The 20147-nt window shown below is 48.0% G+C and overlaps 1 protein-coding gene across 1 annotated transcript in view; it reads right to left on the reverse strand.

Moving 5' to 3' along the window:
• CHRD (chordin) overlaps positions 1 to 16525 on the reverse strand; it is a 51583-nt gene extending 35058 nt beyond the window's left edge. The window contains exons 1-4 of the mRNA XM_028731697.2: positions 16039 to 16525; positions 11871 to 11974; positions 8195 to 8321; positions 1359 to 1505 (exon numbers count right to left, since the gene is read on the reverse strand). Of these exons, the coding sequence (XP_028587530.2) occupies positions 1359 to 1505; positions 8195 to 8321; positions 11871 to 11974; positions 16039 to 16189 (529 nt within the window). The 5' untranslated portion in view covers positions 16190 to 16525. The remainder of the gene's footprint in view (positions 1 to 1358; positions 1506 to 8194; positions 8322 to 11870; positions 11975 to 16038) is intronic.
• Between the last annotated feature and the right edge of the window lie 3622 nt (positions 16526 to 20147).

Here is a 20147-nt window from a genome sequence, read left to right on the forward strand (position 1 = left end):
GGAAAACATGCAGAGAATATTCTACTCAGCTGACCTGTGATGCTGTCTAAGGGTTTAACTGTTAGCACCACCAGCTATTCCTTGCAAGCCAAAGTCTCGATCAGAGGAGATCTGATTAGGAACTAAAGAAATAAATGGCACAAGCATGCACAGAGTGCATCTGCCTCACCAATGAGGAGCTTCCTTTTGCATGCAAGAGGTGATTCCACAGGTATTCTTTGTCTAAATAGTACATCGTATAATCACCACTGTAGAAGACCAAAGGCCATTCTAGTCCAACTTCTCACATTAGCCAAACAAACTAAAACCTTTTTAAAGCCTTGAGGGGGAAAAGGAATGCAAAATCTCCATACTTCCCTGAAACCCACACACACACAAAAGCCCTACAGTTCCAACAAATGTGGGAACCATTTCTTCTCCCGATCCTCCTCCCCAGTTCACAAAAACAACTGCAAAATAAAGCAAAATTAAAAAGGATAGCATAGAAAGATGCACACTCTCTCCACCATTTCTCCCTTTTAAGGAGCATTAATAATACCGTATTTTTTGCTCTAAAAGACTCACTTTTTCCCTCCTAAAAAGTAAGGGGAAATGTGTGTGCATCTTATGGAGCGAATACAGGCTGCGCAGCTATCCCAGAAGCCAGAACAGCAAGAGGGATTGCTGCTTTCACTGCACAGTGATCCCTCTTGCTGTTCTGCCTTCTGAGATTCAGAATATTTATTTTTTTTTGTTTTCCTCCTCCAAAAGCTAGGTGCGTCTTGTGGTCTGGTGCGTCTTATAGAGCGAAAAATATGGTAATTAAAAACACGCTGCTCAAACTAGCAGCCACACCTTCCTTCTGGCTAGCTACAAAGAAGGTGCTTTGAGTTTTAGGCGTGGCTCTAGGAAACAGCTCTGAGCATGTTTGGACTCCAAGGCAGCCCCACAAGGCCATACCATGGATGCTGGTGAGCCTCCGAACTACAGATGGGAGTAGAAGCCTTCATAGCGGGGCTGCCTTGAAGTGCAGTCCAATCTGCCACACGGCTTTTTGGCTGAGTGCTGCAAAGGCCTGATTTTCCATAGGACGATAGATTGATACGAATGTTTGCAGAGTGTCCCTGACTTCAAACAAAAGTGGGACCGAGTATGTGGCTTTGATATTTGGGGGGCGATTTCTTTTCTTTCTTGCTTGCTTGACATTGTTCTTGGGAGGGCTGCGTCCCATTAGCCCTAGAGCACCAGCTTCCACTGCATTCAGACACACCTGCAGACATGAGGACTAGAAACCTGGTTGCTGTTTTTTAAAAAGAAAGAAAATCAGGAAGTTGGTTTCTGTGTTCCCTCCCCACCCCCCACCCCCACCTAGACCATACCTATGCGGCTGTCATCTCGGACCAAATCCTCAGAACTTAGGTAGGCGCGGTCATTGTAATTCCTATGTAAATCATCTTCCTTATCCTGAAAGTACTCAAAGTTGTCAAACAGAGGCTCAGGTCTCTTCTCTGGGATGCTGGGAGCGGCTGCATGATGGATGACAGGAAGCAAAGGTTTTTTTTGGCATCACAGAAAGTAGACAAATACAGAAACACACTTTGATTCATCTTGCAATGCCCCCTTCCCCTTTCTTGCTCCTGGTCAGGGCCAGGCCTGAATTCGAGATAGCCGTAGGAAAAGTAGCCTTTGGTGGGTCCTCTCCTCCCTGAGAAACTTACCTGGTAGCATATAGCAGCACCTGAAAACAGCACCAGGCAGATGGGTCTAACTCCCATTTTAATTTATCACAGTGCCCCGGTGCCAGAGGCATTGTGGGAAATTCCACCTTTGCCATCTTTAAATGTCATTTCCCCTCTACATTATCTCCATGTAGGAAAGTGCCCCAATTTCAGGGCTAGATGAAGACATTTTGGCCTCTGAGGTAAACAAAACGATAAGCCAAAATGGCGCTTCCCACATGCTGAAGCACCGCAATAATAAGAACAGATGATACAGCTGGCCATTCGCCACTAGCTGTGGAGCCCAAAATCTGTCACCTGAGGCAAGTTTTATTCCATTTCTCTTCATTTATTGCTAAAACACACGGGCCACTTTTCAACGCAGGCACGTTTCCCAAAGCATCAAGTGTAATAATAAAAACACTCCAATCCAATACAAAAATTAAAACAGCATGAAATATTAAGATAAGTAAGGGCAGAAGTAAAGTTGTAGACAAAAACCAGCTGCCACAAAATAAGTAAACCATCCAGATATGACAATTCAGTTAAAAGCTTGGGCATATAAAACAGGTTTTTCCCTGGATGTCTAAAACTTTAGAAAGAAGAAGAATAGGGTGAGGCAGATCTCTCGGTGTTGGCCAAAATGTGTTGGGCCTTCAGATCTTGTTGGACTCAAGCTCCCATTGGCCCCAGGCCAGCATGCCCAATGGTCAGGGATTATGGGAGCTGTAGTCCAACAGTGTCTGAAGGGCCCTATGGAAGCTACCCTAGTTTAGGGATTTGCATTAATGCAGTGTCTCTCTGTCACACACACACCCAACCAAAATAAGGTTTTCTCAGTCTGGCGGCATTTATTTATATATGCTTTCCTATACAAATTATAACAACGGCTTGAAAGGGGGTGGGGGTAATGGCAGCATTTGACACCCCCCAGTGACAATGTCCCTTTCCACGTTCCATAAGACATCACCACCCATTTCAGTCCAAGGAACAAGAGGGCAGACATGAACAAACGTGGCAGTCCCACCATGTCATGTTTTGCCTTGGATATAGAACTGAACATTGGAGCTTACTTCTTGAATGTCCCTGGCAAAATACCCAGGAATTGGATCTCCCAACTTTGCTCGTATTCATGGAATTTTGCTAATTCTGAGCACAGCAAGGCTGGTGTGGGAGCTAAGATGCTCTGCGACAGAAACGCAAAGATTTATGGCATCCACATGCGATCATGAATGCTGCCCAAATGTGCTTTTTATTTACTCAAATGTGCATCTGGGTGGTCATTTCGTAAACTGTTTGCTGAGGCATGTCCCCAGACCACAGTGATCATTCGGCCACCAGGACAGCAAGAACTCCTTGTGCAATTAACCATCTCGGGACAAAGCTTCACTTTCGCTAGGAGTCCCTTGCGTGCAAACAAGCGAAATATTCACCCTGTGATAAAATCAACTTGTAGCAACTTTGCTGTGTCAAAAAGGTAATGGGGCCGTTCCATTACCTGTGCTGCCCATCCTCATATCACAGTCTTCGCCTCAAATTGCTTCCTCCTCCGACTCTTAGAAGCAGGGCCTTTTCCGTGGTGGCACCTTGCTTGTTGGAATGCCCTTCCAAGAGAAGCCTGCCCAACTAGTTTATTCTGTTGGAGGCTTGGAAGTCGTAGGAAAGGTGCAAAATCATTTAATATTGCTAGACCTTGAAGTGTATGTAACTGAGCTATGCCACATGGGAGTCAAATGGTTTTACTAAAAACTCCCCTTGCCAATTCTGTGCCACCAGGTTGAGGTTGAGGCAGTGGCAGCAATGTCCTTCCCTGTTGCTACTTGAAGCCATCCTTTCCTTTTTAGCTACTCCCGCGTGAGGCCAGGAAACACTGTCTTCCCTCTGCTTTGGCACTGCGGCATTACTACGCTGCCACATCTGATTGATTATGTTGTATTTTCGGGAAGCCAAATCAGAGTGAGGGTAATGTTTTGTGCCATTGCTCTGAGCTGTCTTTGCAACATCACCATGTAGCCAAATCTGATCAGCTACATGGTGTTGTCATGAAGTCAGAGCACAGTATGGTATCATGCCATGTGGCTACAGCGGGAGAATGGTTCTAAAAAGCAAAGAGAAGCACTGCAACTAGTGTCTGATGAGTAAACATTTATTCCCCTTCTTTTTGCATAGCCCCCTCCAATATCACCTGAATACTTCGTTGATTTTAAATTCTGAGCAGCCTTGAGGCCCCTTTTAGTCAAACTGGCGGAATATAGTTATGATGAAAAGAGTCATTTTTGCAGAAAACCAGGATCTGGCATGAAAATCCCTTGTGTATAAGTAAATGCATGAGACCTACACGGCTTTAGCTGCCCCACAGGTGGCAAAGCTCCATATCGCAGGGGGTTGGACTTGATGATCCCCAGGGATCCCTTCCAAATCTGCAATTCTATGTGCCCATTGCTCATGCATGGCAAACTCTAGCTGAGATTCATGTGATGCCCTACCCCAATATGGATGCAGTGATACCTTGGTTTACAAACTTAATCCGTTCTGGAAGTCTGTTCTTAAACCAAAAACGTTCTTAAACTGAGGCGCACTTTCCCTAATGAGGCCTCCCGCCGCCGGTGCCCTTCAACCGTTCGGCTTCCGTTCTTAGACGGAGGTAAAGTTCTCAAACCAGACACTATTTCCAGTTTTGCGGAGTTTATAAACCGAATCGTTCTTAAACCAGACTGTTCTTAAAACCAAGGTACTACTGTATAGATATATACAGTGGACGCTCGGGTTGCGAATGTGATCCATGCAGGATGCACGTTCACAAGCCGCAACGTCCGCAACCTGCAGCAGCTCGTCTGCACATGCGCAAAGCGTGATTTAGCGATTATGCACATGCGCGACTGCCGAAACCTGGAAGTAACCCGTTCCGGTACTTCCGGGTTTTGGTGGTCCACAACCCGAAAAAATGCAACCTGAAGCGTCTGTAACCCGAGGTATGACTGAACCTAGTAGAGAAAATTTCACCTTGGGGAAGATGCACAGTTGAATTCTGTCTGAGTCCAGAGTTCATCTCTTTGTTCCCTCTGAGAATTTATGCTTCCTTTACGTTGCTGCACAGTTTCTAATACTGACTGACAGACCCAGAAAAGACCCTGGACTCAGAGGGGGTCCCAGTTTCCCATATTAGACTGGTCCCCTGCTCTCTTCTTCCATTTACACCCTGATCTGCACAACAGCTGATCTAAAAACCCTTTTGATTTCAAGCCAGAGGAAGTCCCATAGAAATCAATGGAGAGCCCTTGGCATGACGCCAGAGGGTTAACCGCCACCCTTAGCAGGTTGTGATAATCAGCCAGCCCAGTTGGAAACGGCTTCTTGGCAGGGGGAGTTTGTCTGTGTGCTACTTGGGAAAGAATCGGCACAAAAGCTGTTATTATGTAATCCTTGTTGGGACAAAGTTAATTGTGTTTGTGCAAATCACTTAGGAACGGAGCAACAACAGGACGACTTCCATCAGTGCGGGAAGCGGACGAGGTGACACAATTCTCTCCATGCTCTCTGCTGCTTCGGGAGTGGCCAGCTCCCCATGCAAACTGACCGTGAATCCTAAAATCCTGTGCAAGATACTAGTGGGGTTTGGGATACTGCCTTGTGCAAGGCCCTCTTATCCTGCCTCTTCTGAGGTGGCAAAACACACAGAGAGACCTGGCTCTGAATAGCAGCCAATATTTCCGACCCATTCAGACTAACTTGCACATTTCCCAAATCCATCTACCTGAACTTTCTGCCAATTTTTTTTTTTTTGGGGGGGGGCTACTTTGAGCAGAAAAGTTACTTGGGAGGAGGAGGGATAGTCCAGCAGGGTAAGAAAGAGTAAAGGTCCATTCACTGGCCAGACCAGAGAGCACCCAAGAAAGGCATGGAGAGACACAATAGCCGTCCTCTGCCAAGGGACTGCCTTTTTGCAGAGATTCATAGTTCTAGGCTTGGGGAAATAGCTCCCGGGGCTTAAAATTTGCTGACCTCAAATGCCAGGTGAGAAGCACAAGCCAAAATGCAGCTAGCTAGCACGTTAGCAAAGCTAAGCAGGGGCCATTATGGTTTCAAATTGGATGGGAGACATTGTGCTGAGATTCCTGCATTGCAGGGGGTTGTAACTTCGCTTCTCGCAGTGATGGAACCAGCAGAAGACTCTTGGAAGAGGACCTCATTGCCCATCTAGAAGCTCCCTGGGTCTTACTTTGGCTATAACTCTTTTCCCCCCCTTCATCCTGGGTGCAAGTTCCAGACCAGCTGGTGGCAGGCAAACTTGGCCCTCCAGATGTTTTGGAACTACAACTCCCATCATCCCTGACCACTGGTCCTGTTAGCTAGGGATGATGGGAGTTGTAGTCCCAAAACATCTGGAGAGGCGAGTTTGCCTATGCCTGGGCTAGATGACCCATGGAGGTCCCTCCCAACTCAACAATTCAATTGTTCTATTATCCTATGAAAAATGTGTTTTCCAGAGAGGCACGGCTCCCATCCCTTCCTTTGACTGACTTCAGGGGTGGGTTGTCCCTCCAGATGTTGCTGGACTCACAAACTCCCATCAGACCCAGCCAGCAGAGCTGTCAGGCAAGGAGGATGGGAGTGTCACCCAACGACACCAGTGCGACCACACATTTCCCAGTCCCACCTGCTGAAGTGTCTGATAAATGGGGTAAGTGAGGGGTGGAACTGGGGGGTGGGGTGGGCAGGAGGTGGAGGAGAGAATAGGCATAGATAGGTGCATGGGAGGGGGCTTTGGGGCTCATGAGCCTAGGCATGGGTGATCATGGAATCTCCAATTTTCTGCTTTGTACCTGAGATAGGAGGAGCTTCCCTGCCACTAGCTGGTCTGGAACTCGCACCCAGGATGGAAAGAAAAAAAGAGTTATAGCAAAAGCAAGACCCAGTGAGCTTCTAGATGGGCAATGAGGTCCTCTTCCGAGAGTCTTCTGCTGGTTACCTCACTGCGAGAAGCGAAGTTACAGGGAACCAGGCAGAGGGCCTTCTCAGTGGTGGCACCCGCCCTGTGCAAGGCCCTCCCATCAGATATCAAAGGGAAAAACAACTATCTGACTTTTAGAAGACATCTGAAGGCAGCCCTGTTTAGGGAAGCTTTTAATGTTTGATGTTTTATCGTGTTTTTACTATTCTCCTGGGAGTCGCCCAGAGTGGCTAGGGAAACCCAGCCAGGTAGATGGGGTATAAATAATAAAATTATTATTATTATTATTATTATTGTTATTATTATTAATTGTGGGGATCAGTGCTCCTCGTGCCTGTAAGGTTTTTCTTGCACAGTCCCTGTGACACTGTTGTCATCAGAAATTCCAGGTCGCATTTTACCCCCCATTTAATCCAGAGTTACTGTTTCCAAGGAAAATAAGTTTTTAAAAAACCAGCAACCTGTTTGCAAGATCTCGGTGGCCCATTTGCAACATTGAAGCCCCCACGAGGCTGCACCCTTCATACTCCTGTGAAATGTACAACCCTCTTGTGTTCCCAAGCAGTCTCCCGTCCCAGAACAAACTCTGCTGAGCTGGCCGGGGTAGGTGTGTTGTTCAGGGTGTTATGATCACAGACAAGCTCCCTTCTTCTCAGATGCCCAGAGAGACCCAAACAATCTGGGAAATAGACTATACAGGGGAAGCAGGCCCCGGCTCAATGCACAAAATCAACACACTGAATAAACCAGGGCGCATCCGTTCCTTCGGATATCCTCCCCTTCCACCTCCAGTCTGAGAGATTTGATACACAAGCCTCTCCGTGAAAACAGTAGCTTTTCAAATGGAAGTCGCCTGCAGCAACAGGCTTGAGGGTGCGTCCTCAAACTGCTGCCAGCGAAGGCTGGAAAGGATGCATCTTGCACAAGCTGTTACAGCGAAGCGTTTCATACACAAACTCTGCGTCATATAATGTTGGTCCTTAAGATTATGAGTGCCCTTCCTCTTCTGCTCTCTACCAAAAGCGGAGGAAGTTTCTAGTCCTCATGAATCACTTTTAGGCTGATTTGAATATAATTAGCATAACCTAAAGAAACTTGGGGACTGCCTCTATTTACTTGTTTCATGTTTCGATCCTGAGCTTTTGCCTACCAAGTCAGGGTGGCAAACATACCCCTGCCCCTCTCCAATTTTATGAGAAAAGTTAGGCTGAGAGATAGTGGCTGGTCATCAAGTGAGCTTTGTGGACAAGGTAGGTCTCCCCAGTCAAGGCCCAGTGCTCAATTCACTACCCTCCTCTGACCAACGAAACTGGCTGGCTGGACAGGAAAAATGGCGCCTGAGTGCCAGGGGGCTCCGTGAGGCAAGTGGTTTAGAAATTGAGGCGAATTCACACCCCACTTCATGAGGGCGCCTAAATATTCATCTGCCATGGGAGAAGGCCAGATTGGCTAGTGTCAGGGAGGCCCACAACCCATGAGGACAACTGACTTTACCTTCTGCCCCACGGAAAACATAGGACCCACCACCATCACCATCAACCCTTACCCTTCGGACAGGTTTTGCAGCAGTGTCCTGGCAGCAAGATGGCGTCACTGCAAGGAGGGGTGGGGCAGTCGTGCTTAATGTTCTTACAGCTGACTTTGCCTGTCGGCTTCCCACGGCGATTCCTCTGCTGTGGAGGGAAAGAGAAAATATTGATGATGGAGGACATGCATCTGAGGCATTTGCAATGCATTGCGAGCTGTGCTTCCACACCTGTGCTGGACCTCGCAGAATATGCACCTCGTATCTCATGATCGGTTCCAGAGAAGCCTCACTTAACTCTTAAAAAAAAAAGTTTATGATGCAGAGATAAGTTCCGAAAGTTGCATGCTCCATCAGCAGAAGGCAACTGCTGTTATGATAGTAAAATGCTACTGTCTATGGGTGCTTTCCAATTTCACACCAGGGAACGGTACAGTGGTACCTCAGGTTACATACGCTTCAGGTTACATACACTTCAGGTTGAAGACTCCGCTAACCCAGAAATAGTGCTTCAGGTGCAGAACTTTGCTTCAGGAAGAGAACAGAAATCGTGCTCCGGCGGCGCAGCAGCAGCAGGAGGCCCCATTAGCTAAAGCGGTGGTTCAGGTTAAGAACAAGCACGATTTCTGTTCTCATCCTGAAGCAAAGTTCTTAACCCGAGGTACTATTTCTGGGTTAGCAGAGTCTGTAACCTGAAGCGTATGTAACCCGAGGTACCACTGTACTATCTAGGGCAGACCACAGGGCAAAGGCAGTCCGTTTGCTTGCCTCTCCAACTGCACCAGAGGTGAATCCTGTGCCCCTGCACTGCCCTCTCCCTGCAGCCGGGACAAACAGCGACGGCAGATTTACTTCAGGAAATTGTCTTGGAGCGTATCGTGCAGCAAAGGACGTGCCAGAGCATTTTGAGCTATTGCGGAAGGGAAATAATGTGACCGTGTCCAAAAGTACAGGCACTTCCTCAATAAAGGGCACCTGCAAGTGCGGTGTTTATGAGATCTGCTTTCCCAGCCTCCCTGTTATTTATGAATTTGTTTGCACCTCCACTTTTTTAAAAAAGGGGGGGAGCACGAGGCAACTTATGCAAAATATCATCAAAGAGCAACACAATAATTTAATACAATCTGAAAAGAAAACAATCAACAAATAGACCAATAGATAAACAAGCTGAAGTGTGTGTTTGTGTGTGTGTGTGTGTGTGTGTGTGTGACTATCTACATTTTGCAGGACACTATAATTTCCTGTTTTGCAGCTGATGGGGAATTAGGTGAGGGCCTTGTCCAAAAAAGACGTGCAAATGGCAGAACAGAATTGCAAGCCAGAGCCACACTCTGAAATCCCAGCTCTCTGATCACTGTAGTTAGCATTAGCATCATTGAGAGCCAGTGTGGTGTAGTGGTTAAGAGCGGTAGTCTCATAATCTGGGAAACCGGGTTCGCTTCCCCGCTCCTCCACATGCAGCTGCTGGGTGACCTTAGGCCAGTCACACTTCTCTGAAGTCTCTCAGCCCCACTCACCTCACAGAGTGTTTGTTGTGGGGGAGGAAGGGAAAGGAGAATGTTAGCCGCTTTGAGACTCCTTAAAAGGGAGTGAAAGGCGGGATATCAAATCCAAACTCTTCTTCTTCTTCTTCTAATAACCTGTCCTTCGCCAGAAGGTGTGACTATATGGCACCTCACAGCAGTGTAAAACACAAGGTTAAAAACTGTTTAGAATCAATAGAAGAGGCCTGAGGCAAGGCTCCTGCACATACCTTGAAGCGATTAAGAGATTTGTGTGCCTGTGTGACAGAAAGAAAACGAAAGCAGTTTTCTACATTACATTAAAAATGAGTGACTAAATGCACTTTTGAGCCTCTCTTGGGGAGTAATGAAGGTGGGAGGTCTGGGATGAGCTCTTCCCGGCTCCCCCCCCCCCCCCGCCCCAAACAGGGTAAACGCAGCTGTGTGTATGCAGAGAGGGGAGATGGTTTGTTTCAAATGTATCTACCTTTAATTTCTTTCTTTTTTTGGAAAAAAAAACCCCACAGGAGATAATCTGGTCATGGCTCTCTTGTGGTCTCACCTAGTTTGGAACTCACTCAGTATTTGTGTGGCTGAGTAGATGTTGTCATACGGAAGAGAACAGAGTTTCCTGAACTTCCAGTTCCTAAAGCAGACCTTAGATATTTATTTTGAAGGTGTTTTAAAGTGTGAACCGGAAGCACAGATTGTCACCCTATGAAAAAGGTGGGGGGGGGGTTAGAGAGAGGCTTACTCGGCCAAAAGCATGGAAAAGCTGCTTGCTCTCAAAGGAGACCACCTTCTGCTTTTCTGTGTTCCTTGATTGGAAAGAGGCAAGTTCAATGCAGGGTATCATGCAATGTCTTTAAGTTGGCTGTTTCCGGGACATGACTCGGCTGGTTCTTGCTGGGAGGAAGGCAAGGAGGCCAACAGCAGGTGGCGCTAGAGCCAATGAGAGGCAGAACCAACTAATACTGTACAGTGGTACCTCGGGTGACAAACACCTCGGGTTACAAACACCAGGTTACAGACTCTGCTAACCCAGAAGTAGTACCTTGGGTTAAGAACTTTACCTCAGGATGAGAACAGAAATCGCGCAGCGGCGGCGCGGCGGCAGCGGGAGGCCCCATTAGCTAAAGTGGTACCTCAGGTTAAGAACGGTTTCGGGTTAAGAACAGATCTCCGGAACGAATTAAATGACTAAACGACTAAACAACAACCAGAGCTACCAGAGGTACCGAGTTTCCTCCCTGCTAAAAGGGCAACAAATACAATGTTTTTTGATATCTGACGAAAACAAAGAAAGAAATACAATAACTTGGAACTGTGTGTGAAAAAATTGTAGAAATAATAATACAATGAGTCTAATCAGAAGCCAAATGTGTCTGTTTTGTTTTCCCTTTTCCTTTTTTCCCTTCCCCCTCCCCCCTCTTCTTCTTCCTCTTCTCTTTTCTTTTTTGTGCCTCCTTTCTTGGCCTTTCTCTTTTTGATATGTTAAGAAAGAGACAAAGAGATAAAAGTGTAATATGAAAAGTTCAGTAAGTTAAAAGTGATGTTATGTAATTTTTCTATTACTATTTATATATTGTTAAAATTGGTTAATTGTAATGACTTGATGTAGCAACTACTGTGGTTTTTTCCTTTGTTGTTGTTGAATTGTAAATAAAGTATTATTCTTTAAAATTAAAATAAAATTAAATTAAAAGGGCAACAGTGAGACTTAAGGAGGAATAATCAGACAGGCAGAACTACGCCTTGGATGGGTTGCAAGCAGAGGTGTAGCGATCCAGGGAGTGGGGGCAGCCCTGTATTGGAATGTTTTTAATGTTTGATGTTTCAATATTTTTTATATGTACTGTAAGCTGCCCTGAGTGGCTGGGGATACCCAGCCAGATGGGTGGGGTATAAATAATAAAATTATTATTATTATCATCATCATCATAGGTGGAGGACAGGGAGGGAGGTGAGTTTGTGCTGAAACCAGCCTACAGCACCAAGGGGAAAGTCCCAATTGTAGCTCCGCCCATCTCTGGCCCCGCCCACTGGTACTCTGTGGCCCTCCGAAAGGTTGCTCGGAAGGGAATGTGGCCCCCGTGCTGGAGAAGGTTCCCCAGTCCTGCTCGGGGGTTCTGCAGCAACTCCCTCCCACATCTGGAAAAAAGAGAGAGAGAGAAGAATTGGAAATAACCACTTACTGGCTCGCAAGAGCAGACCACGCAGTGCATGATGCCAAAAGGCTCACCCAAGTCTGGATGCCAAGTGTCCTCCAGGGCATAGGATCTGCCACCGAAAGAGCAGCCTAAAAGAAATTGGGGGGGGGGGGGGAGAGAGATGAAGAGTCTTGAGTGCTCCTGAAAGCCTCTATGAAGGTTGCCTCTATTTAAAAACACCTATTTATTGATTTTGCACACAAAAAAACAACAACAGATTTTGGTATAGACCATAAATTTGGTATAGACCATTAAATTACAGTCCATTGACTTACTGTACCCCATTTCCATGGTTTCCATATTTACCCTTAAAGGATGCATATTTCACGTACAATATTCAATACATCCATTCGAACCTATTTATCTTAATAAATAACGCTGGTACTCCTACTTCAAATTCTGCTGTCTCTCATCTTTGCTGTTAATCTTGCCAGTTCCACATAACTCCATCACCTTCAAAAGCTTTATCCCAGAGTCAGGCCACTGGGCCACTTAGCTGAGCACTGACTGGCAGCAGCTATCTGAATCCAGCCCCAAATCTGCTGCTTCTGATCCTTTTAAGTGGAGATGCTTTTAATTGGCCCTTGCAAGCCTCCTGCCTGCACCTTCCAGCTCCATGTGAACCCATTTAAGCTGCGATAATAATAATAATAATAATAATAATAATAATAATAATAATAATAATTTATTATTTGTACTCCGCCCATCTGGCTGGGTTTCCCCAGCCACTCTGGGCGGCTTCCAACAAAGATAAAAAATACACTAAAATGTCACATATTAAAAACTTCCCTGAACAGGGCTGCCTTCAGATGTCTTCTGAATGTCAGGTAGTTGTTTATCGCTTTGACATCTGATGGGAGGGCGTTCCACAGGACGGGCGCCACTACCGAGAAGGCCCTCTGCCTGGTTCCCTGTAACTTGACCTCTCGTAGTGAGGGAACCGCCAGAAGGCCCTCGGAGCTGGACCTCAAATTTTGAGGTCTTAGATATATGTTAAATGTTCATAAGTGCACCAACCAAGCACGTACATAGATCAGCACAGGAAGACCGACCTGAAAACCATCATCCAGCATCATAACTGGCTCAGGACCACAATACCTCAAGGACCACCTCTCTCCATATGAACCAACCTGGACCCCGACATCAGCTTCTGAGGCCCTTCTTCACCTCAGGTCTGCAGGAAATGTACATGGTCTTCCAGCTGCCTGCACCCCCTCCTCCAAATAAATCAGTTCACTAAAAGCAGTCTGTCTGCTGACTCACCCAGGTCCACCCAGCAACCTCCAGCACCTGCCCCGCCCTCCAGAGCCCTGCCCTCAAGGCTTCCTTTCTTAGAATCGCAGAACTGTCAAATTGGAAGGGACCCCGTGGATCATCTAGTCCAACCCCCTGCAATGCAGGAATACGCAGCTGTCCCGTACGGGGATCAAACTTGCAACCTTGGCAAGCACCATGCTCAGTCTAACCAACTGAGCTGTCCAGTTCAATTAGGACTCAACAGAGTTTGTAACCTTCAAACTTCTTCTCAGAGCCAAAAAAGCAGCGATGGAAAGAGGATGAAAAAAGGAAAGAGCAACTGCGGGCATCCAATTCATCAGCTGGAAAAATAAAAATGTGGCTCCCTTCTATGATTATTGGCTTGAAGACTTATACAAACTCGCAACATATGAACAACTTGCGTATAAACGCAGACTTGCCATGGTCATATTCAGTGATATTTGGAATCCATTCTTGCAAATACTGTAATAGGTTAAGATCTGGTGAAGTACAATAACAACCTTGTAAAATATAGTTTTGGGGGTCCTCCCCCTCTTTATTTTCTCTTCTACACGGGTTCTGTTCCTCCTATTTTCTTTTTCTCTCTTTTCTCTATGTCTCAAAATGTTTAGTGCACATATAATTCTGTACGGCACTTTTTGAACTTATAATAAAGATGTTTAAAACTAAACGAAAAAAGAGCAACTGCAGGCATGGACAGGAGTACATTTACCCATTACTGATCAGACACCCCCAATTTGGAATTAGGAACCAGAGCTTCCAGTTGCAAAGGGCGTGTTTAATAATGAGCGGACTTAACAATGGATTCCTATGCATATTTAACTCAGAAGTAAGTCCACCCATTCTCACTGGGGTTCACCACTTCCAGGGACAGGATTTCAGCCCTAGGCCGAAGCATCACCGCTTTCCCCAAAATTCTCTGTTTTGCATCTCAAGCACGCAGTTCCCAATCCACCCTAATTCCTTCCTCCGTGTGCCCTAACCCACCACCTGCAGCCTATGTAGACCTGCTGCACGGGCATTATTAAGTAGTGGGTTGACAAAGCAGACGACACAGAGATTCCTCCAAGTAGTTCTTTACTTACATAAAAGGCATAGACAGTGCTTTTTTCGGGGGGTGGGTGCAGGGGTATACATACCCCTAAACATTTTGTGAATCTAAGTTTGGCCTCATTGAGGGGCAGTATTTCAATATGAGTAGGAAAATGAGAGTACCCCTAAACATTTTTTTTTTTTAGAAAAAAAGCACTGGGCGTAGACAAGGAGGGCAGCTCCCTGCCCCCAGATCAAGTAAAACAAGAGAAATACTTAACTGACTGACCAATCACATCAGTTCTGCCCCCCAAAAGTCCTGCCCCCCAACAAAAAATCTGGCAACACCTAATAATTTATATACCTGCTATGTAAATGTTGACTAGATGCTCTCTAACAGGACCATTAAAGACAGTGTAGTGGTTAAAGTGCTGTACTCACACCGGGGGGGGGGGGGCTAGGGTTCAAATCCCCACTTGGCCACGGCGCTCACTGGGTGACTTTGGACCAATTACTGCCTCTCAGCCTCTCCTGCCTCACAGGGTTGTTGTGAGGATGAACAATTATAATATTAAGAAGCAGTACAGCAGGTCCCTGCCTCAAGGAACATACAAATCTAAATAAACGAGATAAATAAATAAATTTCCAAGGCAGGAGAGGAATGGAACGAGAAGAAGTACATGAATAAGTAAGGAGATTAATTTGGATGTTGATATATTTCATGTTAATGTGGTTTTTTTCAGTTGGTACTTTTAATGAATGATTTTAATGGACAGGATTTGTTGATTAAGTGATATATAGAAATCTTGCTCAATAAAATAAATATGCATGTCAGTTAGAATCCTAGAATTGTAGAGTTGGAAGGGACACCCGAGGATCATCTAGTCCAACCCCCTGCAATGCAGGAATCTTTTTGCCAAACGTGAGGCTCAAACCGGACCATGAGATTGAGAGTTTGAAGCTCTACCGACTGTTACGACCGTTTAGGCTGCCTTGCAATAGGGATCACCTTGCTGGTGATCCCTCCCCAATTTCTTCCCTCCACGTTCCTTCCCACCCTGATTAAAAATAAAATCTTTGGAGATTTAAATTTGATGGTAAGTCCACCTTCTCTGCTCAAGGAGCCCATTTTCCCAACCACTGATCCATCAGGGCTGCACCAGGGGTCCACTTAGGGACACCTGATGGGAATCGCCAGTTCTTCACCTGTTCCAGGACTGAGCCCCAAAGGTGAAAGTCTGTGACTTGTGCGTAGCCTCAACCCGCTTGGCATTCCTGCAACCTCACAGCACCCAGGACTGCACGTCTAGAACACTGAACGAGTGTGGGTGTCTTGTGTGGAATAGCTCTGGGCAAAGCCTTGGGGGTGAGGTCGCTGGGCAAGAAACTTTTCTTCCTACCCAGATTCGTGCCATCTGCTGCGTTTGGTGCCTCGCGTTGCACGCCGGCCCCTTTCACACACACACGCACACACCCGAGTCACTCTCTCACACAGCACCCACAACTATTCCCCCTCTGTTCCACTTGGAAGCGCGCTCCTCGCCCGTCGGCAACCCGCCCGCGTTCGTCCAAGCGGCCCGGGAGGCTTCCCAAACGCCCGCGTCCCCGTCCACCGCCCGCCTCGACGTGGTTGCCGCCCAGCCAAGAGGCGCGGGCACGGGGTCTTCGAAATCCGTCCGTGGGAAGCAGCTGGGAGGCTCGCCTGACGCTGCCCGGGCAGCTGTGCCAACCAAGCAAGGGAGACAGGGCTGGGTCAGGATGCACCCTTCCGAGGGGTGGGGTGCCCATCTCCTGCAAAGAAGCCTCCGCCACCCGCGCGTCCCAGGGAGGAGGAGGGTCCTACCTGCCGCCCCCTTGGAGGGTAGAGGGTCCGCCGATTCGGGCTGGATGGGCAAGAGGGGCTTGGGCGGGCGCGGGGCTGAGCCGTGGCCCGGCCACACGAGGGCGAGCGGCGGCAGGAGCAGCAGCAGCAGCGCCGCGCCCAGGAGGGTCATCGCGGCGAGGCGAGCGCGGGATCCCGGAGCGAGTCACCGTCCCGTCTGGCCCCGGCGGCCTTTATAGGCGCCGGCTTGGGCCAAGCGGCGCGGAGGGGGCATCTCCTCGAGCAAACAAAGGCGGCGGCACATCGCGGCCCCGGCGGGGGGCCCGCTCAGCACCGCCGCGGGGGGTGGGGGGTGGGGAGAGGGGGGAAGGATCGGGGAGGCGGCGGCGACGGATTGGGCCCCCTCCCACCGCCTCCGCCTCTCGCCCTCCGCGCAGTCCTGGACGGGACGTCCTCTCGTCGGCGCGGGAGGGAGGGAGGCTGCCTGGCCCGCCGCCGCCGCCGCTGCCGCTGCCGCTGCCGCCGCTCCGGTCCGGTCCGGTCCCTCCCGGGCTCCGCTGCTGCGGGAGGACGAGACGCCGCCGCGGGACGGGCAGGGCTAGGCAGGGCGCCCGACGGCGCGGGAGGAGAAGCGCGGCGAGGAAAGGAAACGGGCGGGACGCGGAGAGGAAAAGCTCCGCCCGCGGTGCTGGGCGGAGGCGGAGGAGCCACCGCACGGCGCCCAGGGCGCTGGGTCCTCCGCACCCCACCTGGGCTTGCCCGCCTTCCCTGCACCCATCCACGGTGAACGGATCTCCCCCGTCAAACTTGCTGGGGAGAGGGCTGTCCAACTACAACCTCCCTCACAAATCCTGAAAATCTTTTCCCGTGGGTCCACGAGTCACCCACCCCGACGAAGTCCTTGCCACGGGGGCCGGCATGCGCCCCCAGCGCGTCCCAGTATTCTTATAAATATAGTATATAGTATGTTGAACTCTGAACATCACTCCACTCCATAGCAATGTCCCCTTCATTGCCACAATCTGGCCAGAAAGGCTTTGAAACATGAAGGACAGCCCTGCAGGATCAGGCCCATCTCATCCAGTATCCGTGATCAGCTCCCCTCCTGCCCTTTCCACCGTTGGTGCCCCAAACAGTGGCCTCATGCCACCCACCTGCCTTCTGCTGCGTGGGCATGAGGTTATGCTACAATTCCCACAATGCTCACACTCAGACGTGAAACTGTTGAATGGTTTCTTCAAATGTCAAGGTTCATCATTGTTCCACCCGATGTGTATGTCTTTAAGGGGCCAGAGCAAGGGCCAGAGCAAAATAACGAGACCCAGCTTTACAGCTGTGAGACATAGCAGGTGCTGCTGAGTTGTGCTGATTAAGCTGTGTCAGCAATTGGGTGTAGTATATAAGGAGCAGCACCTAGCTCTCCCATTCCCCTGGGGGATGGGTTGGTGGTTGGGTCTGGTTTGTTGTTGATGTATTTAGTGTATAAGGAGTTTTTGTTATTGTTATTAAAACCTTGTTTAAGTTATTTTTGAGTCCCTTTTTAATGCATGGTCTCCCCAGCAAGCTCTCTGCAGTGCTACTAAACTGCAAATAGCCAACAGAAATGTCCCTTGCACCCTAAGACTCACACTCCCTTTCTCTCCCAGCAAATCATCACTCAGCAGTCCTTCCCAAAGGGGTCTCCTGCTTCAGCTCCCTGAAACTTAGGCTGGGGCCCTTGAGATGTCAATCTTGAAGTGACACTGCAGCTGGCTGCATAGAATCTACTCCTGCATCTCATTGGAAGAAACTGGATAAATTCCCCAGCAGGGGGCGAGTGGAGCTCTCCATGACGGATCACCTGTGAGGAGGTTTTGGATGGGGAAAGAGGCCAGAATCAAATGATGGAAGTTGAGCAATGGTTTGCCATAAGAGTGTCTCTGAACTGAAAATGACATGTTAAAGTGAATATGATTTGAAGCTTTGGGATTTTGGGACGCAGGGGAGAAAAGGATTCTGGCTCTGGTAGAAGTCCGCGTTTTGCATGCAAAAGAAAGATCCCAGGCTGAATTCCTGACATCTGGGAACAACTTCTGTTTCTGCCCTTGAAGAATTGTGGCTAGTCAAGTCAAAGGCTGGGCAGACAAATTGCCCAAAATCTCAGAGAGGTACCCCCAGGTGGCTTTTGCAACACTGAGCTAGATGCACAAACATTAAGCAGGCCCACGGGACACTCGCATTTGCATTCAATTTGCATATGCTCATTCACTGATATCACAGCCATCGCTGATTGGGTGGTGCTGTGCTTGGCTCCTCCTACTACAGCTTCCACTGGCAGGCCAGAAGCATGGGAAATGGATCGGCATTTTGGCGCAAATCCTTCCTAACACACATGTGTTTGTATACAGCTTAATTAATTAATTAATTAATTAATCAATTCATTATTAATTACATTTGTAATTATCCGAAGATCCCAGGGCTGTTCACAACAGAAAAATATTCACCTTTTTCTGCAAAGCAATTTCCCGTGATGTAATGCATTTGTGTATGTTACGTTCACGAATATGTGCATTTTTTTATTGACCAGGGAATATGCACTTTTGTGCATGTCGCTTGTAGATGGAGCACTGCCTTGCAAAATTTGGAAAAGTGCAAATTGCGTAGCGTAGCTGTGTTTCAGTTTCTGCGTTGCTTGAGAATGTGCCTTTCTGTGTCAGCTATTTCGCCTTCCTCTCCCATCCCAACGCAACAACCCCACTATATGCATCGGCAGGTTGTACTGAGGCTTAGAAAAATCATTTTAAGGGTAGGGAGAGAGAGAGAGGGGAGAGAGAGAGACCCACAAGGAGTGTCCCACCATCCTCTCTGTAGGAAAAAACAGGCAGCCTACGGAAGCCTCAAAACCAGCAGATGCTTTGAAAGCTGCAGCCTTGGTGAGTCAACGGGGGGGGGGGGGGGGAGAGCCATCCTCCTCTGCTGCATATCCCTGTGGCAAGGAATCAAGGAATCAAGCCTTTCTTTCCAACCCCTATAAACAAGTACCGTAACTAGGTTGACCAGACTGAGGCCTGCTCCCTTGAGAGATAATTTTGGTAAAACAGGGAGAGAGAGATCTAATAATTCACATTAGACATGGGAATTTTGGGTTCTGTGGCAATATTTGCACATCTGAAGCCCAGTCACAAGGTAACCGAGGGGAGGTGCGGGAGTGGAAGTGGGGAAGAGAGGGACAAGGCTGAGCGGAGGATGGTGGTGCAGGAGGGAACCAGCTGTGTTTTGTCTGAAACACATGGACTTAATATTATTTTCCTCATATTCAGCATGATTGAGCTATGCCCCGGGATCGCCTGTAGGAACTTCCTGTGAAGTAACATGGTGGGCTGAGGAGGGAGGGAGGCAGGCATTCGCCAGGTGTTCAGGAGCAAAGGACTTTGGGGAGAGGACGACAGGCTATTCGTTTTATTTCTTTTGGGGGTTTCCCCCCCCTTCTTAATTATAGAAAACACACCCTCACCCGAACCTCGAAAGTAATAAAAAATACCTACGGGTTTTTAAAAACACCCAATAAAAAGATCCAGCTTGTTTTCTGCCAACAAATGCAAATATCATCACTTCTGGGATGTATGGGGTGTTAGGGGAGGGCTAGTACCTCTGGTGGGGGGGGGCTTTGTGTTCCTTCTGGGGTCATTTGTCCACCTTTGGTCCCCACCCTGCACTCAGCTCTCACCTGGGGCTCCTAGAAGCTGTCAGCATGCAGCAGTGACTACACCCCTGGAACGGCTTCAATTATGTGGGGTGGGGCTTGGCTGCTCCCCCCTAATATTTTATTCAAGTTGGCATCCCTGAGGGGGAGGTATAATAGTACTGAGTGGTGTAAGGCTTTATAGGTAAAAAACCAGTATCGTGGCCCACCAGGCCTTTGACCAGGGCACAGCCTGACTCCCTCCCTCGGCAATCTTCGTGGAGCTCTGGCCCAATGGTTGCCGGTGGCTTGATTCGAATTAATTTTATAATGAATGATTTTAGAGTGGTGTTTGTGTTGTACTTTTGTACTGTTTTATTGTTGTTAGCCGCCCTGAACCCAGCTTCGGCTGGGGGGGGGGGCGGGATATAAATAAACATTATTATTATTATTATTATTATTATTATTA

Source organism: Podarcis muralis, chromosome 6 (genome assembly GCF_964188315.1).
Source record: "Podarcis muralis chromosome 6, rPodMur119.hap1.1, whole genome shotgun sequence".
Classification (NCBI taxonomy): Eukaryota; Metazoa; Chordata; class Lepidosauria; order Squamata; family Lacertidae; genus Podarcis; species Podarcis muralis.